A 20,127-nucleotide genomic window follows, 5' to 3' on the forward strand; every position below is an offset into this window, starting at 1 on the left:
TACGCTCGCGATATCATCGAGACCTGTCATATTCGCAGCTCGGAGCAGAAAGCAATTACAAGACCTTTGTCCCAGTTCTGAAGCGCGCTCTTGTTTTCCTCGTATCAGGTACCCGCGAAATGGGCAAGCGTAACGTTATCTGGGCTCAGCGGAGGAGCAGGTCTGATCTCGCTGCTGAAGCAGCTGTTTACGGAAGTGATTGTGGAAAAGTATCTCTTTTCACATTTTATACTACAATTGCATTTTTTGTACTTATTAGTTTGTGAGGAACTTCTCTCGGGTATGTTAGCGCTGTTGTTGTATTATGTAACTGAAAATTACAGTTTTACTCTGTCCGGCCGTCAAGGGTGCACAAGACGGTGTCAAAGGGGTGTACATTGCAGCAATAGCTGTGCAATATCCCTGAGCTGTGGGTATACACACGCGGCAGCATTATGACGGTCTCATCACTGAGCGCGACATTAAACGCATGGAGCGACCACGTTTGCTGAGTATTCAGCGAGAAGGAAGGCATTACAAGAGCCTGTGTACCGAGGCATGTCTTCGACGCCGATGTACAGAATGCAAACTACAAACAGGTTTCGAACGTGTCGATCATTTTGCTGCCCAACGAAAAAAATTATAAGGGACACTTAAACTCGCCTTTAAAAGAATGACGCAATAGTGTAAGCTATTGAAACACCAGTGAAACAGAAAATTGAAACACCAGTGAAACAGCGATTCCTCAAAGCTCTAAACGAAACTGCACTCCAAAATTGCCATCGCCCCGATCGATGCTTCAGCCTGATTCCTTGTCGTATAGAAGAGCGAGCGGGGATGCACATGCTTTATGCAGACGCGTCAGAGCTTACAGCAGCTTATCGGCAGGCCAGCCGCAAGGAATCAGAGGTAGTACCTGTAATGGTTCAGCCGTGCGCCAATCGGGAGAGGAAGACTGGAGTTGGCTTTGTGATCCTGATTGATCGTTTATGTGCAAGGTGAAGTTGTGCACTATGAAGCAGCTCGAAGTTAAAGGCGCTCTCGATTTATTCTGAGCACCCCGGATTCTTAAACGCCCACTAAATCCTCAGTATAAGGAAGTCATTGCATTTCACTCTCCTTGAATATAACGTGATTCCTACGGCCTGGCCCAATTCCGCAACATCGAGCTGGAAAGCTGAGCAGCATAGGACGTGAATCACCGCGCTGCGCACTTAGTAGTTTTTATTGCACGAAGGCAAAACTTTGAAAGCATGCTTTTTAAGTCACTTGTTTAAGCTGATTTCGTATAGGAGAGCCCAGTCCTGGATATTAATTGCATTAAACCTGTCCATGCATACAAGAGCTTTCAAACCAGTAATTACCAAGTTCACGCGAATAAATTCAGTTTCATCTTTCGTGCGAATATAAAGGCTCCAATTGAAGCAAGCATGGAAACGAGCACCAATGAGATCGGTGTTGTGAACTTAAAATAACAAGAAATATTGATCGAAAGTTGCGGTAAGATGTTCTTTCATCACAACATTGATAATGCCGACCTGACAAAAGGGCAATCATAGAGTTGCTAAGAAAGAAGTCTTTGGTTGGGAGAGCAAGTCACTGTAGAAAATTAGATAAGAAAAATACACGGGCTAGGCCTCCACCTGTGCACCTCTACTGTCTAAAGTGAATGCGCTTACTGCGTATTCTAAAGAGATTGCAAGCAGGTGCCTCGTGTGTTGCTTTTAGTGCTACCACCTTCTGCTATTTCTTATTGGCAGTCCAGTGGTGGCGGGCGACACAAAAAGCGGAGCATCACTCGGCTAGAGGTAGTAAAGAGTGGACGCGCAGGATGGTTCTTTTGTGTCGCTGCAGAGCAGCGGGCGTCTCCTTGGTCTTTCAGCGCCGCGCGCGCAGCGGCGCTCGGGTAGGAACACAGCCTCGATCGTGCCATCGTTTTGAAAAGTTTCCCCATTGTCCCGTTCTCTTTCGTAGCCTTCGAAGGCGGACGGCCCGGCCTGAGCAATTACTCAACGCAGGACCCTTTCAGAAAAACGCCCACACTGGACGGACAAGCGCGCCCGCGCAGCGCAACTGTTGCCCCCGCAGCCCGAAAGCACCCCAGGGTGTGTTTTGTGTCCCGAAGCGGAGGGAGCTGGCGCCTTCGAAACGAGCACCCTCCTTTTTTTTTCATCCCCCTTCCTCCTTTTTCGGTGAAGGGTGGCGCGACTTCCCTCTTGCCCCCCCCCCCCCCCCCCCCTTCGGGTGCGCGCCGGCGGCGCTTCGGCCGGGGCGGTGCGCGCGGACGCCGAGAAGCGCTGGTAGCGGCAACAGTGCTGCTCCGTGAAGCGCCTAAGAGCTGCTCAGTGCGCATGCGCGGGGAGAGCTCGGGTCGCGCAGGGGGAGGATGGTGGTCGGACCAAGCTGACGGCCAGGCTAGAAAGGCATGCCGCCCAAATACGACAGGAGAGCACAGACGCAGCGCACCGAAAGCCGTGAGTAGACGTCCCAGGCAAAGTCGGTCACGGCAGCCGACAGGCGTGTCACGACGTGGTCGGCGACGTGCCGCCAGCCCCCTGTCGCGGCAGTGCGCGCGCCACAAGTGAGCCGCCGCCGCCGCGTGCAGGGCCGGCGCAGCCTGCCTCGGCAACCCGGCTGCAGGCTGCGCGGCCGCCTCTGCCCGCGACGGCACGTGAGTCGGGCCGTCCGCTGACACGCTTCCACTGCTCAGGCCGCTAATTGGCACCACCGCCGAAACACGGCGCGCTGACAGAGCACGCAGGCCTCTGCAGAATCACGAATGCGTGGAAATGACACGACAGCGCGGATCGAGTGACAAGTGCCTCTTCTTCTCGCGAAATGCAGCACTCTCATCTTCTAAACGCATCATTTTCCGGCGGGCACCCCTAGCCAACGTTGAAAAATGACCTTACTTTAGCCCCTTGAAAGCGGGCTTTTTTGCATTAAGGGTCTTTGTGAGGCGAAACTTCCTTAACTGAAACTGAGCGAAACGTTATTTTCTCTCTTATTATTGAAGACACACTTTGCATTGCACAATACTCGTTTGTATGATAGCTGTCTAATACACTCATAAAACATTGCTTATTGCAGCTTTTTACTTATGCATTAAGCAAACAGGCATAAAATGTTTCCCGTGCGCATAGCATCCTTGTTTCGCTCGGTAAAGACTTGATATCGGGGAGGTGTGAGAGGTAACTGAAACCGATACTTCGTTGTTAGCTGGTGGCTGCAGGTCTAACTTGTGGAAGGGAAAATGGGACTCACACGCTGTAATGAGTTGTTGCGAAATGCGGCGGTTGTTGGCAGACGTGAAACCTGTGCGCCAAGAACACTCCGCGGGTTCTGGAGATACTTTATTCCGATAGTACTTGCAAGGAAAATATAACCAGCATTTTGCTCTCACGTCATGCATGCTGCTTCTTAATCGCTGCTCACGATTATCTCTGAGCCATTTTTTTTCAACAGCGCATTCTTTTCTTGTCAAACGCATTTGCACGTTTTTCCTGCAACACTCACCACGCGAAAACTGGTCGAATGTTCCCGGTGTGACGACAGCATTGTATTTTGACAAGTGCACGAGAAGAGTGGCTCTAAAACTAACTTCCTCTCAGTAAAAACTTAAAGGGGCCATAGAGCGCGTGTCCCGCGCCACAGTGGCGCAGTGGTTAGGGAGCTGAACTGCCGAACTCAGCGGCCGCTATTCGGAGGAGGCGAAAATCAAGGGGTTCATGTAGTGTGCGATGTCGATCCACGTTAAGGAACCTAAGATGGTTGAAATTTCTGGAGCACTCCACTACGGCTTTCCCCTTTGGGGACATTGCAACCCTCTAAACCAAACCAAGTAACACGGTACACGCCTCCTACCTTCCCCTTCGCACACTAAAGTGTGCCCTTATGCCCTGTTCAAGAAAAAAAAAAAAATCGGCAGAGGTACTTAGGACTGCTTATATGTGAGAATGCGGAATTATTTCATTACTTCACATTATTTTAAAACGTGCTCACTCATCCTACATTGCATAATGACTATGAGTCATGAGTGATGACGATGACTGTGAATCGTGACCATGTGTAACATTTTACAGACTCTGCACCTTATATTGCGTCACTTTGTAAAATGCTGAGTTATGCTATAGCCGCTAACAACAACTTCTCAGAGGCATGCTTGAGAGGACGATCGTGATGTATGCTGCCCAGTTTGGCCGGATGCAACATAGACCTCAAGCCTCGCTTTAACCACGCCGCACGAACGTGCACCCCACGACCTAGGGATATCGTGTCTGACTCGGGTTCCAAGGTTTCGGCTCGGTGAATTCACACCTCCAATGTCCTGCCCAAGTTGGCAGCTTCCGCGAATTCGTACATGACACGTGGTCTCGTGACGTCACACAAACTGCCAACCAATCAGTGACCAGCCATGTCACTAACCAACTGTCACGTGCCCGTAATCTTCGTGTCCTGGTCTTGTACTAGTGGGGAATATAAAGCCTCACTAAATTTCAAGGTTGGCAGCGATGACTGCCCTGTCACAAGCTGTTAAATGTCAAATTTCGTGGCGGGCGGCGAGAAATCTCGTGCATGATTTCAGGTTAGCCAGCTAGTTTATCAGGACAGGAAAACATCGCGTTCTTTTCAGATTTCCCGGAAGTACCAAACCTCCACCATAACTCTCTGCATGCTCTATGCACGTGGTCACAGTATTGGAGCACTGTCGTGCACTCTCAAGGTACTAGCTCTGGGAGCATCGCATTTCAATCGCTTATTATTGTTTTTCAGTATTTTGGCAGACACTCTAGAATCACTGATACACGACACACTCACGAAGTAGCATTTACCTACAAGTGCGCACAAAAATTTCCGGAACGTAGAAAAAAAAACGTATTTATTTGCTCTCGAAAGGTTCCGCATTGCATTGAGGGATGGACTACAACCCACACAGAGCAGCCTTCACCACACCCTTCAATTCCGGGCTGTATGCTTAGATTTCCGAGAAACCAGTTTTTGTTTTAATTTTTGCACTGCATAAACATTTGTACCACCTGTACACCCGTGTGCATTAGAGGGCACTCTTTAGGTGCCAAATTCGGGAGCGCACTCAAAGACATGATACATATCGTACTTCTTAGGTTAGGTTCTAGCGTTTCCCTTCTGTATAACCGGTGTCGTTGTAGAATTAATTTCGAGGCATTGATGTCACCTAGAAAACAAGTACACCTAACACAATCTCTACAAGCGAAGATGGAGGCTCATAAGGCCCGTTAGAGGGCTTAGAAGAGGCTTGAAGCAAACATAGCAGAGCGTTTTCCGACGATATGGATTGTTTTACGAATTGTTACGGCCTTTTCTAAAATCCGCCATAAGCGTTTAAACATCTCCACTGTCTTGTTTTTTTTTTTTTTTTCTAATATAGAACGAACAGAATCTACGGAACGTTGTAAATTCGAAAAAAATAGACCGATCGCTTGCGGTTGGGAAATGTTTGTACATAATCTTTTTATTTCGTGACAACGAGCAGACGGTTAATTTTGCGAAACTTTGTCAGTCAGCGTAGCTTTAAAAATGAACATGAGTTTGCAAAAACTATTTGGGGAACTTCAACGCGCAGAAGGGAAAAAATATATTTTTTCTACGCTCTATGAATATTTCTTCGCAGCGCTTACAAAGCATATACTGCATAGAAGAATTTCCGGCTGCATCGAAATTTTTTTACATCAGAGACTGAAACTAATCAGCTGAAATACAGCCTATTTTTTTTTGCGCACTAGAAGCAACTAAACAGATGGCACGTGAAAAAATATATAAAGATGTAATAAATATTTCGGGCCCTGTACGTAATAAATATTTCGGGTCCCTGTACGTGTAGGGGTGCGCACACGTGCGTGCCCACGTCCATTTTCACCATCGCTCTGGCTATCATTTCCACTGCGTAGGCTTTCTGGGTCTCTGCCATAAAAAATAAATTAGGCAACGCGAAGATAAATGCGTGTAATGGTGAGATACATATTTTCGCTACGCAGATATTATGTCTACCACACAACAGCAGTGACAGTGAGCACGCTGGCTTTGTAGGTAGAAGAATGACATGCGGCCAACGCGTTTATTGCGTCGTATCCTATTGTGTTTCGGCCAGAGAGCCTCGAAGCAAAAGCACACCCGCAAAACGTCTCCGTAATACCCCGGCGTGAGAGAAGCGCAGAGAGCCGGCTAGATGGAAATGCCCATGACAGCAGGCACGAAATCAACGGCCAGGCAGCTCCCGACTAATGTCCCGCTGCCTACAGCAGTGCCGCACAGTTGCTCTAATTGAATATGCTAATGCGCTCAGCGCCCGACTTGCGCGACTTGAGCTCTGTTGTTCACCGCACGGAGAATGAATTAGGCTGACCGAGCTAAAAAGAAAACATGAACTCCCTGGAACAGCGGGTGGAGATGCGACGCAGAGCCGACAGGATCAAAGTGCGCTACAGGGCCGTTGTGCCCCGGGAAGGCGCGATCGCTTCGCTAGAGAGCTATTGTATGCCGGCAGTACAGAAAAAAAAAATAATAATAAGTCAGTTGAGTCCTAAATGCGTTTGCTAGTACAATCATCCTCTCACTGAGAAAATGCTTCGCATCAAATAGGTCGCACAGATTTGGAAATAACAATACGCTGAAAGGAGGTATCGACGTGATTGTGTTTGTGACGAGAACAAGCAGTCCGCGCATATAAGCTTGTTTTCCCTGTTTCCCAATGCTCGAGACCCGACTTGCGCTCTCTGGTTCGCAAAAACTTTAGAGTTTTAATGATAAATAACTTTTTGTAGGAGAATGGGCTCACAATTTCACAATGGCAACGCGTACTGATTTCAGTGAGTCCGTTTGCTGATACGGATTTCTCGCCAAGCAGGAAATGAAAACACCCTGTGTGCAGCGGCAGCATGGAGCGCCTAATATAGAGCCCACCCGCCGGCAGTGACGGCAGCCACTAGCAAGCACCTCTTCTCAGCGTCGACAAAGAAATGCAAGTGGTCAAAAGAGCGAGTTGATTTGATGTGAGGCGTGTTTCATACTCTCGCGTAAGAATGCATATACCTTAAACATGCGCTTTACCCCAGGCCTCGAGTACTTAGATTCGGCGGTATTTGTTAGCAGCAAATATTTAAGTTCACTTTCAGCAAATAGTGCGATTTAAATGCCCATAAATGCTCGCATCAAACGCATGGAGCCAACTAGATTGCTTCAGACTTTTCACCGCGAAAAATTGAGTCTCATCACGTCCTGGTTCTTCTTTGTTTTTAAAGTGCAGCACTCCCTTTTGGTCACCGTTTAGAATATGTAGAATATGTTGGAGCTCCGTTCTTTCTCTCTCTCTGACATACACACATGCGCGCGCGCGTGCGTGCATACATTATAAGAGCGGGCATAAAGCGGAAGCTCGGACCGAATGAATAATTACTCTCGGCAGCGCTAGCTTCCGGCATTTTTAGCCTAGCTAGTACTTCATTTTTCGTCCATTATTGTGCGCTTAGCGCTCGGGGGCAAACGCTACTTTCCACTCTTCACTGCAGCTCTTTTTTCTCCTTCTTTTATTTATTTGCTTCTTTTTTCTAAAGCACCATTTTTCGGGCAGTCAGCGAAAAATTTAGCGTTAATATTTCTAACGGCATCGTGAAAGAAGTGAAGCCACTCCCGCCGGAAATGCTTCCATCGGCCGGAAAGCTGCTCTTAGTGAACCTCACAGGCTAGCGCACACTCTGCCGTCGATTGTCCTCAGTGGCGCAGCTATGCTGGTGGCTTAGGTACTGCTCATCTCCCTTTGAGAACCGCAAAAGGCGTGGAGTCTATGTTCGGGTTCCCTTTACTGAAATGGACTCTGGCGCCAACTTCTCCCTACAGCACATTCGTCTAAAGGATTTATAGCACATGTCGCGTTCTTCCTTCGATATTTGAAAACTCTTGTGTTACATGTTTGCTTGGGTATGTGTGTGTTCGTTTCTTTTTTATACTGGACGTACATTTCGAAGCCAGTTAATACGATTTTGGCAGATTCAAGTGGAGAACCCTGTTTATTTTGCGCCCCACTTTGTCCTTTTTTTTTTCTTCCAAAATGAAAGCAAATTCGGACAACAGACAAGCCATTAATCAGCATTAACTGATTTCAGAGACTATGCGGCCTGTATTTTCCAAAGTAAGGAGCCCTAACGAAAGAACGGTAATTGGATGGCTTCGCTATAAGACAAGGCGTTGCGTCCCCAGTGCCCGGTGGTCGCTCTGTTAAACTTATTCCGCTGACCATTGCTTTCCTTCTTACGTAAAGAGTTTTTTTTTTTTTTTTTTTTTTGAATTCTGTCGGAGGCTGGGACTTGGAGCCAATTCTTAGAAATTTTGCTGCCACCTTGCCACCAGCTATACCCTCCGATAGAAAATGATGAATAAATCCGCGTGGTGTTAGCTGCAGCCGCAAATTCGATCCAGCGCTCTTGTGACAGCGCTGGAGCAAATTAAATGCGTCTCGGTGCTTAGAGTGCGGCTATTCGGGGCGCACGTCCAATAAGTGTAGTTTGTAACTAAATGCAGCTTGCACTGGAGCGAGTCATTGTTGCGTTAAACGCAACGTTTAAATAGGCCTAAATATGCCCCAAAATTATTTCAGAGCAGCATGAATACTGTACGCGACCTATTGCCGATAAGATATTGTTACTACAAAAACATGCCTGCTTTTGGCACCCAGAGTTTGGTTTACAGCTTTTTTTTTTTAACAAATTAATTTGACATGAATAATGGTGGCAATCGAGAGTTTTCAAACGTTACCGCGAAGAACTTTTTCACGCCATTATGTAGGCAGTACGCGTACGGTTGACATAGCAGCTTCCCGGTTAATCTTAGTTTGAAGCGGTTTTCATTTAGTACTCGACGGTCGCGCCTCGATTAGTACGCGCTTCTTCGCCAAATGTTTTTTTGCCATCGATTAAAACTGGGCTTAATATGCGACAAATGCAACCCCAATGAATACTTAATAAAAAGCAATCAAATGATACGTTAAAGCTCTTTATTTATTAGAGATATTCTTTTAAAACACTCTTTCTTGGGGCTATGTTACACCCCTGCTTTTAGGAGAATCCCCAACGTGGAGTAGATTTCAATTAAGGAAGTAATTACTCATTACCGCCCACATGAGCACAGTCATACGCCCCCCCCCCCCCCCCCCCCCCCCAAAAAAAAAAAAAAAAGCTGGCCTTGTTTCTTCAGTTTTTGTTCTTTTTGCGCGACAATTCTGAGAAATCTAGGAAGCTTTTATTTTGTAGGCGGACGGCTGCGCTCATGCGGACGGTGATGACAAATTACTTCCTTAATTGGTTTTCTGGGGTGCACGATTCGCAATAGTGGCGATACAGGCCCACAGAGTTGTTTTGCCAATGCATGTACTATATGCTTAAGTGGCGTCCAGAAGCTGCAGTTACAGCGTCTAGCCGGGTGCCGAGTTCTTACAAGCTGCTCGCTCGTGGAAACGATTCGTGATGCATCGCAGGTTTGGTGTCATTCTTGCACGTGTGAGTAAATTTTTTGCCAGTCCTGTTTTGAGTCGCAACACTGACAAGCTGGCGCTAGGTGTGGGTTGGCTGTGTAAGATTTTGCTTTCGGTGCGTATGTTTCAGTTTAGGCTATAAGCACGCCGCATGTTGACGTGAAAACACCAGAGTCGCGGTTTTCATCCGGGACCTACCGTGATCCTCGCGAATGTGCGCAGACAGATCGCATGGCAAGGGACATAGAGGCGCACCAGTTTCGCAGAGCTGTCTCTATAAAGAAAGGTGGGCCGGTTTCGAGGCGTTCGGCGATCGATTCACTTTAGATGTCACATGGTAAAGGTTAACGTCACGCGCATGAACTTGCCGTCCCTTCTCAGTCATTGTCGTTAGTCACAGGGCGGAGGAAGTGGATCACCCGCAGCGGCACTCGAAACTGCTCTGCGAACGTCGTCGCGAGGCGACTGCGTAAAGATGCCCAGTTGCATGTCCGTGAAGCGGGGCGATATCCTTAACGGCGAGAGGATCCCGAAGCGCGAAGGCGAGGCAACTACGCCAGGATTAGGAAACGCCAGCGAAGCTGAAGCTGCCAGACGCAAGACAGGCGAACCATGACTCACAGTGCCAGTCGGGCGTTGGAGCGTCAGCTCGACGCTATTCGTTCGGCTTTTTGTGTTCTGTTTGCGACGGACAATTAATGATGCTGAGAAATTCAGCGGTATACACTAGTACTCGTAACCGTCTTATTTATCGCCGACATCAAAGGGATAAAGAAGGAAGATGGGGGGTTAAGCGCTCGGCTAGAACTGAAATTCTTCGGAACTTTAACATTGTCATTGATAATTTTCCTTGCAACTCTGAACCGTCACCCCCGAGATCTCGACAAGGCCAGCGCACTACAGCAACGTACGTCACGATTGGCAACAAAGTTTCAGCAAATGCGAGCATATAGACCTGAGTCGATCGACTCATGCCCGCGCGCGCAGGTTCATTTGTTCCGCCTTTATCGCCCATTGGACGCTGACAGCTGGCAAGGAAGACTATGCACCGGCCTTGTTGATTTATCTGCGATGACGCTCTATACCCGCTGAAGATTCACTGAGCCCTTTAAGCCCAACCAAACAGCGCGAACGCGAATCGCTCTCTTATGAGTGCTGAGATGGTGTACTTGGCTGTGTTTTGCTTTCTCGCTTGATGATTTTGAAGCTGTCAGCATAATATTTGCCCATCGGAGTAATAAATGATGCTGTCTTCGCTTCGGTAAGCTAAAGCAAAAATTGCCCTTCTTATCTGAACAATGTCAACCAGGCAGCACTCATGAACCGTAGCTTCGTTTACCGAGAACCTCAGCTTGCATCCGTTTCGATCATACGCGCTCCGCTGTTAATAAGAAATTGCTGGTTTTCAAACAAACAAAACATTGCGTCACTATTAGCGGCTAAGCACTAAGTTTTGTCACTGAAGTGTGGCGCAGTAATGAAAAATCACATCACTGTGTCTGTGTGTGTGCGGTTTTGCTATGCCGAAACACGATCGAAGTCGTCAGCGATTGCAAGCTACCGTCGCAAATAAGCGTGCTCCTGCATAGTTAGTGACGTGTAAGTAGTTCATAAGCACGGCACCGCAAGTAGCAGACATTTACGCCACTGACAAGTGGAGCCAACGCAGTGGTTACTTTGTAATTATTTAGTTGTACCCGAAACGATCGAACTGGTGCACACAAGCGATTCGGCCCTCGCTCGAGACGGGCCACGCATTTTGGTTTCGATGCGGCCACAGCGACCAACACAGTTCGGCAACGCAGATTCGTTTCCATGTGCTAAGCAGCGTCTTGCGTTGAAATGGAACAAAAAAACAGCGACTCGCTATGTTCGGACGAAAGCGCCAAATCGCAGCTCTCCAGCTCGCATAGCAGTACTCATGCGCAACGGTAATTAATCAATTAATTTACAGAAAAAGATTGCTCAAGTTTCGCGTCATTGAAACGGACTTCATGCGGAGGTATCAGGAAGTGTTTTTGTTATGGTGAATGGGGTTAGGCGGGTGCGGAAGTGAAGACGAAATTGTGCAAGATTGAAACAGGCTGCAGAGCGAGCGGCGCCTGATTTGAAAATGGCGTGATCTAGACAATGCGTCGTGGCGGCGTTACCATGACACTCCCCGGCGGGCGCCGAACGGACCCCGACCTTGCTCCCTCCGCGACAATTTTCGCTCCAATTCTTCGTTCCTAGCGAAAATTGCCCGGAAAGCGACAACGTTTCTTCTCGGAGCATTTTTTTTATTTTTTTTTTGTACGTCCGTGTCGCAACTAGGTAAAAAAGAACGACCTGGCGCCGCCGACGTTTTCAGCAATCCTAACTCAGTATTCAAAAGGCAAGCGTATAAAAACGCACTTGGGACTCGAAAACATCATTTGCGAAAAATCCGCGCTGGTTGCGCGAAAAGCGAACCGATTGCATCTCTGCAGCTTGGACCACGTCGCGTGAAGACAGCGTATCAGAGAGCGCTCGCCCCGTAATACCCGCAGGTGTGATCCTCTGCCAGGGCGAAGCGGGCCGCGTAGACTGGCAAGCAAAGCGTGGCGGCGCTTTGCGAAAGCGTTACTGGAAGCGTGCCAAGCGCAGGAGTCGCCAGCATCAACGCCTTCTTCTCCGCGAGGAAGCCCGCACCCCTTTTCGCGGCGATAGTGGTCCCAGCTCCGTAAGCTATCACTGCGTGGGGCTAAGCGAAATGCTACGTGCATTTCCCCCACGCACAGTCCTCTGTCGCTGATAGCTCTCATTTAGGCTGCATGCGATGAACTTGCGTCCTGGTTCGAATACCGAACATGTGTGATTCCTAGGTGCTAGAAAAAATTTTGTCGTAACTATTTTCTGCGCATCTATAGGAAGCATCTCTTCTTTGGATTTGGATAATAAATTGAATAGTCCAACTAAACTTGGCGAAGTAGCCAAGGCGGCACGTTTTTTGGCTGGCAATATTTGTAAATAAAAAAAAAATGGGGGAAGGGGGGCGGGAGGACATTTGAGATCCGCTTCTTAAAGTATAAAGCGCTAGCGTTAATTAAGCCCGTCTGCCACACCTTTGCGGATGCCCGCCAACGTACTTGCACTTCATTACTATTTTAATCACTAATACCTTAATTTGTGCCTCTATTATTATATCACACATACTCATTGGCGTACAGGCGTAAGATACCACGTTGTCTGCAAGAGAAACTGACATAGATATAACGCTAGAAAGAGCACGAGTTGGCCGCTCCTGCCAGGCCGTCCATGCTCTGTCGTCTCGTGGCATCACACTACCGGCCGACCAATAAGCGCCTGGCCATGACACCTGTCAACTACCAACCTGCCAGAGGTATTCCTGCGAATTTTTACTCACGACACCTACACCGACAACGCCAACGTCGGATTTTTGGAGAACGGGGTCTTTAACGCCGACAGTTAAAAAGGTGGTCACAATCAGGTAAACTGAATCCCAGCTAAATGCAACGGCAGCAATTTAACTTTAAAATACGCCGTTGCATGGTTGCATTGAGACAGAGTTTATCGACGGTTCTAGAATTCTGAAACGTTATAACTCTTCGCCAAATCTATTTTACTGATATCCTTGCCTGGATTCAAGTAGCATGTCGGCGCATTATCTTCAACTGAGAAATTCGCAATCGATAAATCAGGACGGTCTCCATTGCGCGCCTGTCCTTCAAGCAATTTTTATCTTTACAAATTGCTTCTTATAGGGCTCAAATGCTTGGAGTCAATTATTTCAGGTTCACCCTACCGTCTCTGAGCCCTTCTGGTTCACTCTGTCGGCAGTGCGACGAAGCCCACTTGTCCCTCGCTTTGGTTTCCCCTTTCACACAAGGGGAAGCTTCCTACTTTTACTTGCCAGCTTTCGCCCTCAGAAACGACGGCAGCTTCTTTTTCTTTTGTATCTGTTTAACTGAAACTCAGTGGAAGGCAAAGTTATCCCGAGCAAACCTCTCTCCAGTCTTTCCATTTCGCAAAGCTCATTTGGCAAACGTATACTCGGAAGAGACATTTGCGAAAAGGATCGAAACGCTCTACAGAAGACGATTTCTAGATGGCCAGGCCATATTTGGTCAAATGTGAGCCCCTCCTTCCTCTCTGTTTCCCTCTCCTCGAAGGTAAGAGGGATTACAGAAAGCGCGTTGATAAAAAGAGCAGCTTGCTTTCAGACCTTTTATTTTTGGGACGTGGGACTAAAACGCATCGTCCCAAAGTTATTTTTTATTCCCCTCCTGAAAAGACTGGTCCACGTTCATGAACAAAGAGCACATTCGGACTCAGTTGAAAAAAATAAACAAACAAACAAGGCCGCATTGCAAAGGTGAATGCCTCCGCTGCTACAACAGCGGACGCATTCACAGTAGAAGCAGCCGCAGCGAAGGAAAGAAAGAGATGACCGTGTGTACTTCAGGTCAGTTCCTTTCCGGGCTGCTATTAAACATACATGAAAGCCCCATTACGTACTGCTCCTCGCACTTCGGCCAACCGAGAGGCTCGCCGCTCAGACCCGGGGACGAAGCTCCCGAAGCTGGCATCGGCCTTAAAGCATTCCTGTAGCAGTGCGCAGCACAGTCACGCAGACGATAACAGTGCGCATGCTTGAAAATATTGGAAACTTTTTGCTTTGTCCCTTTGTTTTCAAGGCGTGGTGGAGTGCTTGTAGGGAGAGTACGTACGTTTTCTTAAAGCACGTTTTCTTCTGCGCTCGTTTATCACAATTCCTCACATCACGTCTTGTTTTTGCTTCCTTTAAGCATTCAGCCATATCCTTCATTAGACAACCTAGAACCAAAACAATCAGCGCTCATTTCTGGCGATATGTTAATTTCAATGACTGTGAGCTTCTATCCGTGTATATTCTCTGCAGAAGATTTTTTCCCTCACAAATGTAGGTAAAGAAAAGACTCGAAATAGCTCAATCTATAGCTGTAAGGGCATAAGGCGAAATGCGTGGCGACGCCTTTCGCGCTTTTCCTTAACAGCCATTATTACCTCGTCCATCTATACCAATATTGTGTTGAAGCTTTAGCTTTCTGTTAAGAACTTGCAGTTACGTTGTAGCTTTGCCCTGTATATAAATCCATATCCACCACTTACTAAGTTTTTGAGCTTGAGTTACTACTTTATTTACTTTAGCTGCAAGGCGCAGTTGTGCATATTACTGGAGAGGGGCACGAACAAAGGCCCGTGACATAAACTTGAACTAAATGAAGATGCAGAATATCAAACACAACACCTTCCACTCTGAGGTCTTAGGCCAACACATAAAAATTAATGCACAGAAAAAATGCCCTAACTCTAGTGGTGGAGAGTAGACGTGCTTATTGCATGTCACAACCTAAAGACGACCTCATGGTAAAGACTCGTCTCGGCCAAATGCAGCCATCCGCCATAAGTGTCGCTGAGGCGAGGAGAATGAAACTTATGGGGTACAGATTGCACACCGCTCTAAATACAAAACTAGCCTAAAAACACTAGCAATGTCCCGCTCCTATTGGTAGCATGTCTTCGCGACAGGGTCGACAATAGCTCACGAGCGTTTCTAGACTGTTCGCTCTTTTTTTTATTACTGGGAGCGCTATGTAATACGGCTCCTCGACCACTCCTCTAAACTGCTCTTACTATTCATAACCGGTTCAACCCTACGCCCAGGCTCCCTAACTGATGACGCGTATTCAGCGTGTGGATAAATGGAAGTGTGTTAGCTTATCGATGATAGCGCAGGTGCACAATTAGGGTGAATATATATCGCAGTGCGCGACTTGCCCTATAGGTTATGGGATCAATGTATGTTTTCCTGGATAGATTACCGGCATCGTAAGCTCCCAGGTAATCGATACAATATTACACATACTAACCGAGTCTTTAAACGAACAGGTGAGACACATCACGCTAGTACGGGTATGCTGTTTAACTGATGCCAGTTAATGTTTAATTGCATGAGCCATGTACGACATCGATTAATAATGTTATAACAACCGCTGCAATTGGCAAAGTACTTGAGTGATTAGTTGTTTACATTATGCAATGATCTGCAAAACGACAAACTTTCAATAACATGCGAGTGGCCAAATAATTCTTATAAATTAGGTGTAACAAAGCAGTGACTACTGGCCTCGGAGCAAAACGAGAGTAGCGTCGCTATATTGGTTGCAAACTGAACAGGTTATTTATTCCAAAAGGCGCGGATCAAACTAATTACGGCGAGGTCTACTTACTAAACGTTTAGGTCATGAAGAAGCAGTGAATGGTTTTTCATGTCGAAGGCTTTGAAAAAAAATTGAAGAATATACAGTCCGTTAAAGAAACAAAGTCTCAATTTACATGAATATGAAATTGTTAGTGAAGGAGGGAAGCTGAACGTAACAAAAGAAACATTTACGTAATTTAAGCTGCGTAACAATGAAGAAAGGGTTATTTTGAAGGAAGTTTTCTAAATGCATGTTTATTACATGTTCCACAATTTTGCATCGTGGTGATGTGAGGGATATTGTCCTCTATTATGTAGATATCCTATTGGTCCAGTTTTATAATTGATAATACTTTGCCACTTATACGACGCGATGCAGATATATGGATGGGCAAAAATGCTTAGAAGAATGAGCGAATACTATTGCACTGTATTTTGCACAAATTTTCTGCTCATTTCGTCTCTTTCACATGATACTTTAGGTTTTCATTCATTTGCCATAGTATTGGTGCCAGTTGAGGCGAGTGCTGTCAAATGCATAAAATGACAGTAGTGTTCATTAGAGGCATTGAATCTAGGACCTTATGTGATGAAAACGCCTAGTGAATGTATCCTTAAGTGCAACAGAACACAGCTGGGCGGGCCCTGGGTCCCCACAACTTCTCAGTAATGATAGTACTGTTTATTACTATTCCCTAATATAGTGCCCTCAAATTCTTTTTGATCAGTGTTTAATTATCGTGCTAGTGATACAGTTAAGGAGTGAACATTTGCTTGATTTTAGGGCACCAAGATACGACTTCGAAGCTTTTATTATACAAGGTAAACGAGGGTGATGTTTTTATCCGTTTACAAACCTGTATTTTACTTACTACGAGAGATACTTTCTCTGGGCAGATGGGTTTTACAGCAAGGCTGACATCATGCACGCGAGACAGCCCGATGAGAGACGAATAACTAACTAAAAGTAATTAATCAGCTTTTTAGTTTTCAGGAGCAGTATTGTACTGCGCAATTGAAAGCGGTCGATATCACAAAATAGGCCAGATTATCCTGATCGTCAGTGCGGCCCGAACTACCAAACGTCAAAAATATGTATTGGACAACATATTGAGATGACTTTTTGGCATTGCAGTTCATAAAATGGTCATCATCATCATCATAATCATCATCATCCTCATCATCATCATCATCATCATCATCATCATCATCAGCCTGATTATACCCACTGCAGGGCGAAGGCCTCTCCCATATTTCTCCACTTAACCCGGTTCTGTGCTAGCTGCATCCACTTGACCCCTGCGAACTTCTTAATCTCATCCGCCCACCTAACTTTCTGCCTCCCCCTGCTACGCTTTCCTTTCCTTCATAAAATGGTACCTACTACAATACTCAGGCAACAAATAGAAACACCATTTCAGTATTTGATAATGTTGAAGAAATTAGCATTGTTTTGGCAACATTACAACGTGTAACGGCAGCACTGCATATTTATGCATTTCGAGAAAGCCAACTCAACGAGCGTTTTCGTCCTTCAGTATTTCCAACCACACTGTCGATAAACAATATTTAAAAATGCGGCTTACCTTTGATAACGACCGCCTTCGAGTTCGCAATCTAATATTTCCACTTGAAACAAAAAGTTCCAGTTCATTTGCACAGTTAGTCAAATGCGAAGTAGGTGCGCAGCTCTGGTTACCCCTACTGTACTTTCATAAGGATTTTTACACTCTGTTACGCTTCGGTTTGCTTTTATATTAAAGGTCCTCACGCAAATGATTCGACTTTCTGTACATGGTCCATCATTCTTTATTTTTATTTCTTAATGTACAGCAGCATGGCGTATCGTGTCTTTGTTTTGGGGGAGTTCCTTGCTACTTCAGCATTAATGAAAGCCGTGCTGTTTTCCTCCATTTGTCTTCGTGCCGTGCTCAAGAGACTGACGAACTGAAAGCACCGTTGGTATACAGCCAACCATTAATTGGCACAGGGGCACGCTCGCTCACGAGTAGGGGTAGCTGCTGCGTCAAAGCGCCTGTCACTTGAGTGGACGTTGTAGTGTAAGAAAGTACATGTTTCAGTTATTCTTTGTTTCGAGATGAAAGCAAGCGACTGAAATTGTCGCTATAGCTGCATAGCTCGCGTGACGAAATTGAGGTAGCTATTTTGCCATGAGGCGCGTACGAATCCGCTGCGGTACTGGTTGGTTGGCCTGTAAGTCTACCAACAAACGGCACAATCGCACGCACATGTCTGGCCGAGAAGCACTGTGATTAAAAACATTATTATTATTATTATTATTATTATTATTATTATTATTATTATTATTATTATTATTATTATTATTATTATTATTATTATTATTATTATTATTATTATTATTATTATTATTAAGTTATTACAAACTTGAATCTTCTTGCAAACCATCCTAAAGCTTCCCAAACTGTGTTATGGGACTATTTAGGGGCAAACCTAAATAAACAACTGTTGCTCGTTTAAAGAAGCCCTAAAGTCAACATGTATTTGTTTGTTAACTAAATCTTACTGTTAAAATATCTGGGCGTGCTTCAAAGCTTACGAACTGTTGGCGAAAAAAAAAAAAAGATCTTGGCGAGTCCATTGCCACATAGGGCAACATAAGCAAGTGGCGTAATAATCTCTTGAATGTCATTCGGTTATATCTAGAGCATGCATACGCTTTAAAGAAAAGTTTCTAGAGTATGCTTACGCTTTAAAGAAAAGTTTCTAAAAAGAATTATTGACGCCATATAAAGGCATGTTTCGAATTCTTTTAAAAGGTCGCTTAGGGTGACCTGATACCACACAAAGCTGAGCTTCGTGCATAGCTCATTTGCTTCTAGATAGTGAAGTTTAAGGTCTCCCAAACACATTTGCCGCAGGAATTTCACGAACCTACGAACGAACCACAATGCGATGTACGATGCTCTATTTCCTGTTTTCACGTGAAAGCCATTTTTACTGCGGCCGACTCGGAATGTGAGAGTCCTGGGTTCGACTCCTATCTTGGCCTCCCATCTCAAAAGTCTTGCCCATTAGTTTTCAGCTACTGTGACGTCATGTGGCCTCGTGACGTCACCCAACTGGCCGACCAATCAGTTCCCACCCCTGTCACCTGCAAACAAACATCCTTCCAGAGACACGCTCGTGAATTCTCGCTCACAACGGTGACGCTGCATTTGCTGCAGTACGGAGCCGTCAGTGTTATGACGGTAATAAAGCTGTGCACGCGTGCACACGAGCTGGAGAAGCTGCAGGACCCCATCTCGCTACAGGGTTGGAAGTTTCATTCCAAATATTCGTTGCTGGTCACATATAATTTACTTTACCCTCGAACCGCTTTAAAGCATTTTCAGCCCATGCCTTCTAAATGCCCCTCGTTGCCCTTGGTGACACTTTTATTTTTGTTTTACTATGAATTTACTTAAGCTCCTCATCAAAAGGTAATACTGTGCGCCACCAGGGAAGGTAGATTAACGAGGGCGTTATATATCCATCGTTAGATCCGTCCAGTGCGCGAAACGGCACAGAAGAACCGGCGCCAGTGAGGAACAACAAACATGTCAAAAGGAAATATCCTTCGAACTTACTTATGCTTTGTTGTATGTGACATTGTAGCTTTCATTGAAAAGAGCCAAAGAAGAAGGCGTAGAAAATATGCGGAAGGCAGTACTGGGGCCCGCTACCACGCAAGGGTAAAAAGATGGACCGCGCGAGCGATACGACGTCGCAGCGTGTGCCGCGAGCCGCTACTTAGGCGAAGCAATTTTGACCGGGCTCTCGCTTCGCGTAGTGACGGCTCGGACCATTTCGGCAACGGCAGCGGGGAGGCAACTTGATAGCATGATTTGATCGTTCATTTTCGTCGTGCAGCTCGGCTTTCGTACTCGCCACCTGACTCCGACCTCGGCCCGCTCCGCTGTGCCCGATACGCGGACCTCCTTCTCCCGCGATTGGCGTTGCGTTTCGCGGTGGCTTCAGAGCTCGCCCCCCCCCCCCCTCCCCTTCTCCCTTTAAACTTCTTTTGCTTGCCTTTCCCAGAAATGTGAAACCTTCCTGTCGTACATGGGAGGACGTCCCGTCACTGGCAATTTGCTCGCACGGATGAGCGCTATCGAAGCTATCGGTGGTCCGCCAGAGAGCCGAGCTGGATCGAGGCGTCTGTCGTTTCATTTCTGTATCCCGAGCCATTTTCATTGTGCTCTTTCATTCTACCTCGGTAGCGGCGGCCAGTTTCCTTGTTGCTATTCGGCGAGGGTGGCGCGATTTGTCTCCCTGCAAGCGCTGCATGAGCTGAAAAAGAAACAGCTTTCCTCAATGGCGGCGGCGCGATTGATTAGGTTTAAAGTAAAACGCTGAAGCGAGCGAAATTTATCGACAACAGAACGTTAAAATTTCGCCCTAA

At 46.4% G+C, this 20,127-nt stretch overlaps 1 protein-coding gene across 1 annotated transcript in view; it reads left to right on the forward strand.

The window, feature by feature from the left end:
* The first annotated feature begins 2,404 nt into the window (after positions 1-2,404).
* LOC146205047 (uncharacterized) overlaps positions 2,405-20,127 on the forward strand; it is a 129,670-nt gene continuing 111,947 nt past the window's right edge. Inside the window, exon 1 of the mRNA XM_084589734.1 lies at positions 2,405-2,453. Coding sequence (XP_084445860.1) covers positions 2,405-2,453 — 49 coding nt within the window. The remainder of the gene's footprint in view (positions 2,454-20,127) is intronic.

This window comes from Amblyomma maculatum, chromosome 1 (assembly GCF_055883805.1).
Source record: "Amblyomma maculatum isolate TAMU_Amacu chromosome 1, ASM5588380v1, whole genome shotgun sequence".
NCBI lineage: Eukaryota > Metazoa > Arthropoda > Arachnida > Ixodida > Ixodidae > Amblyomma > Amblyomma maculatum.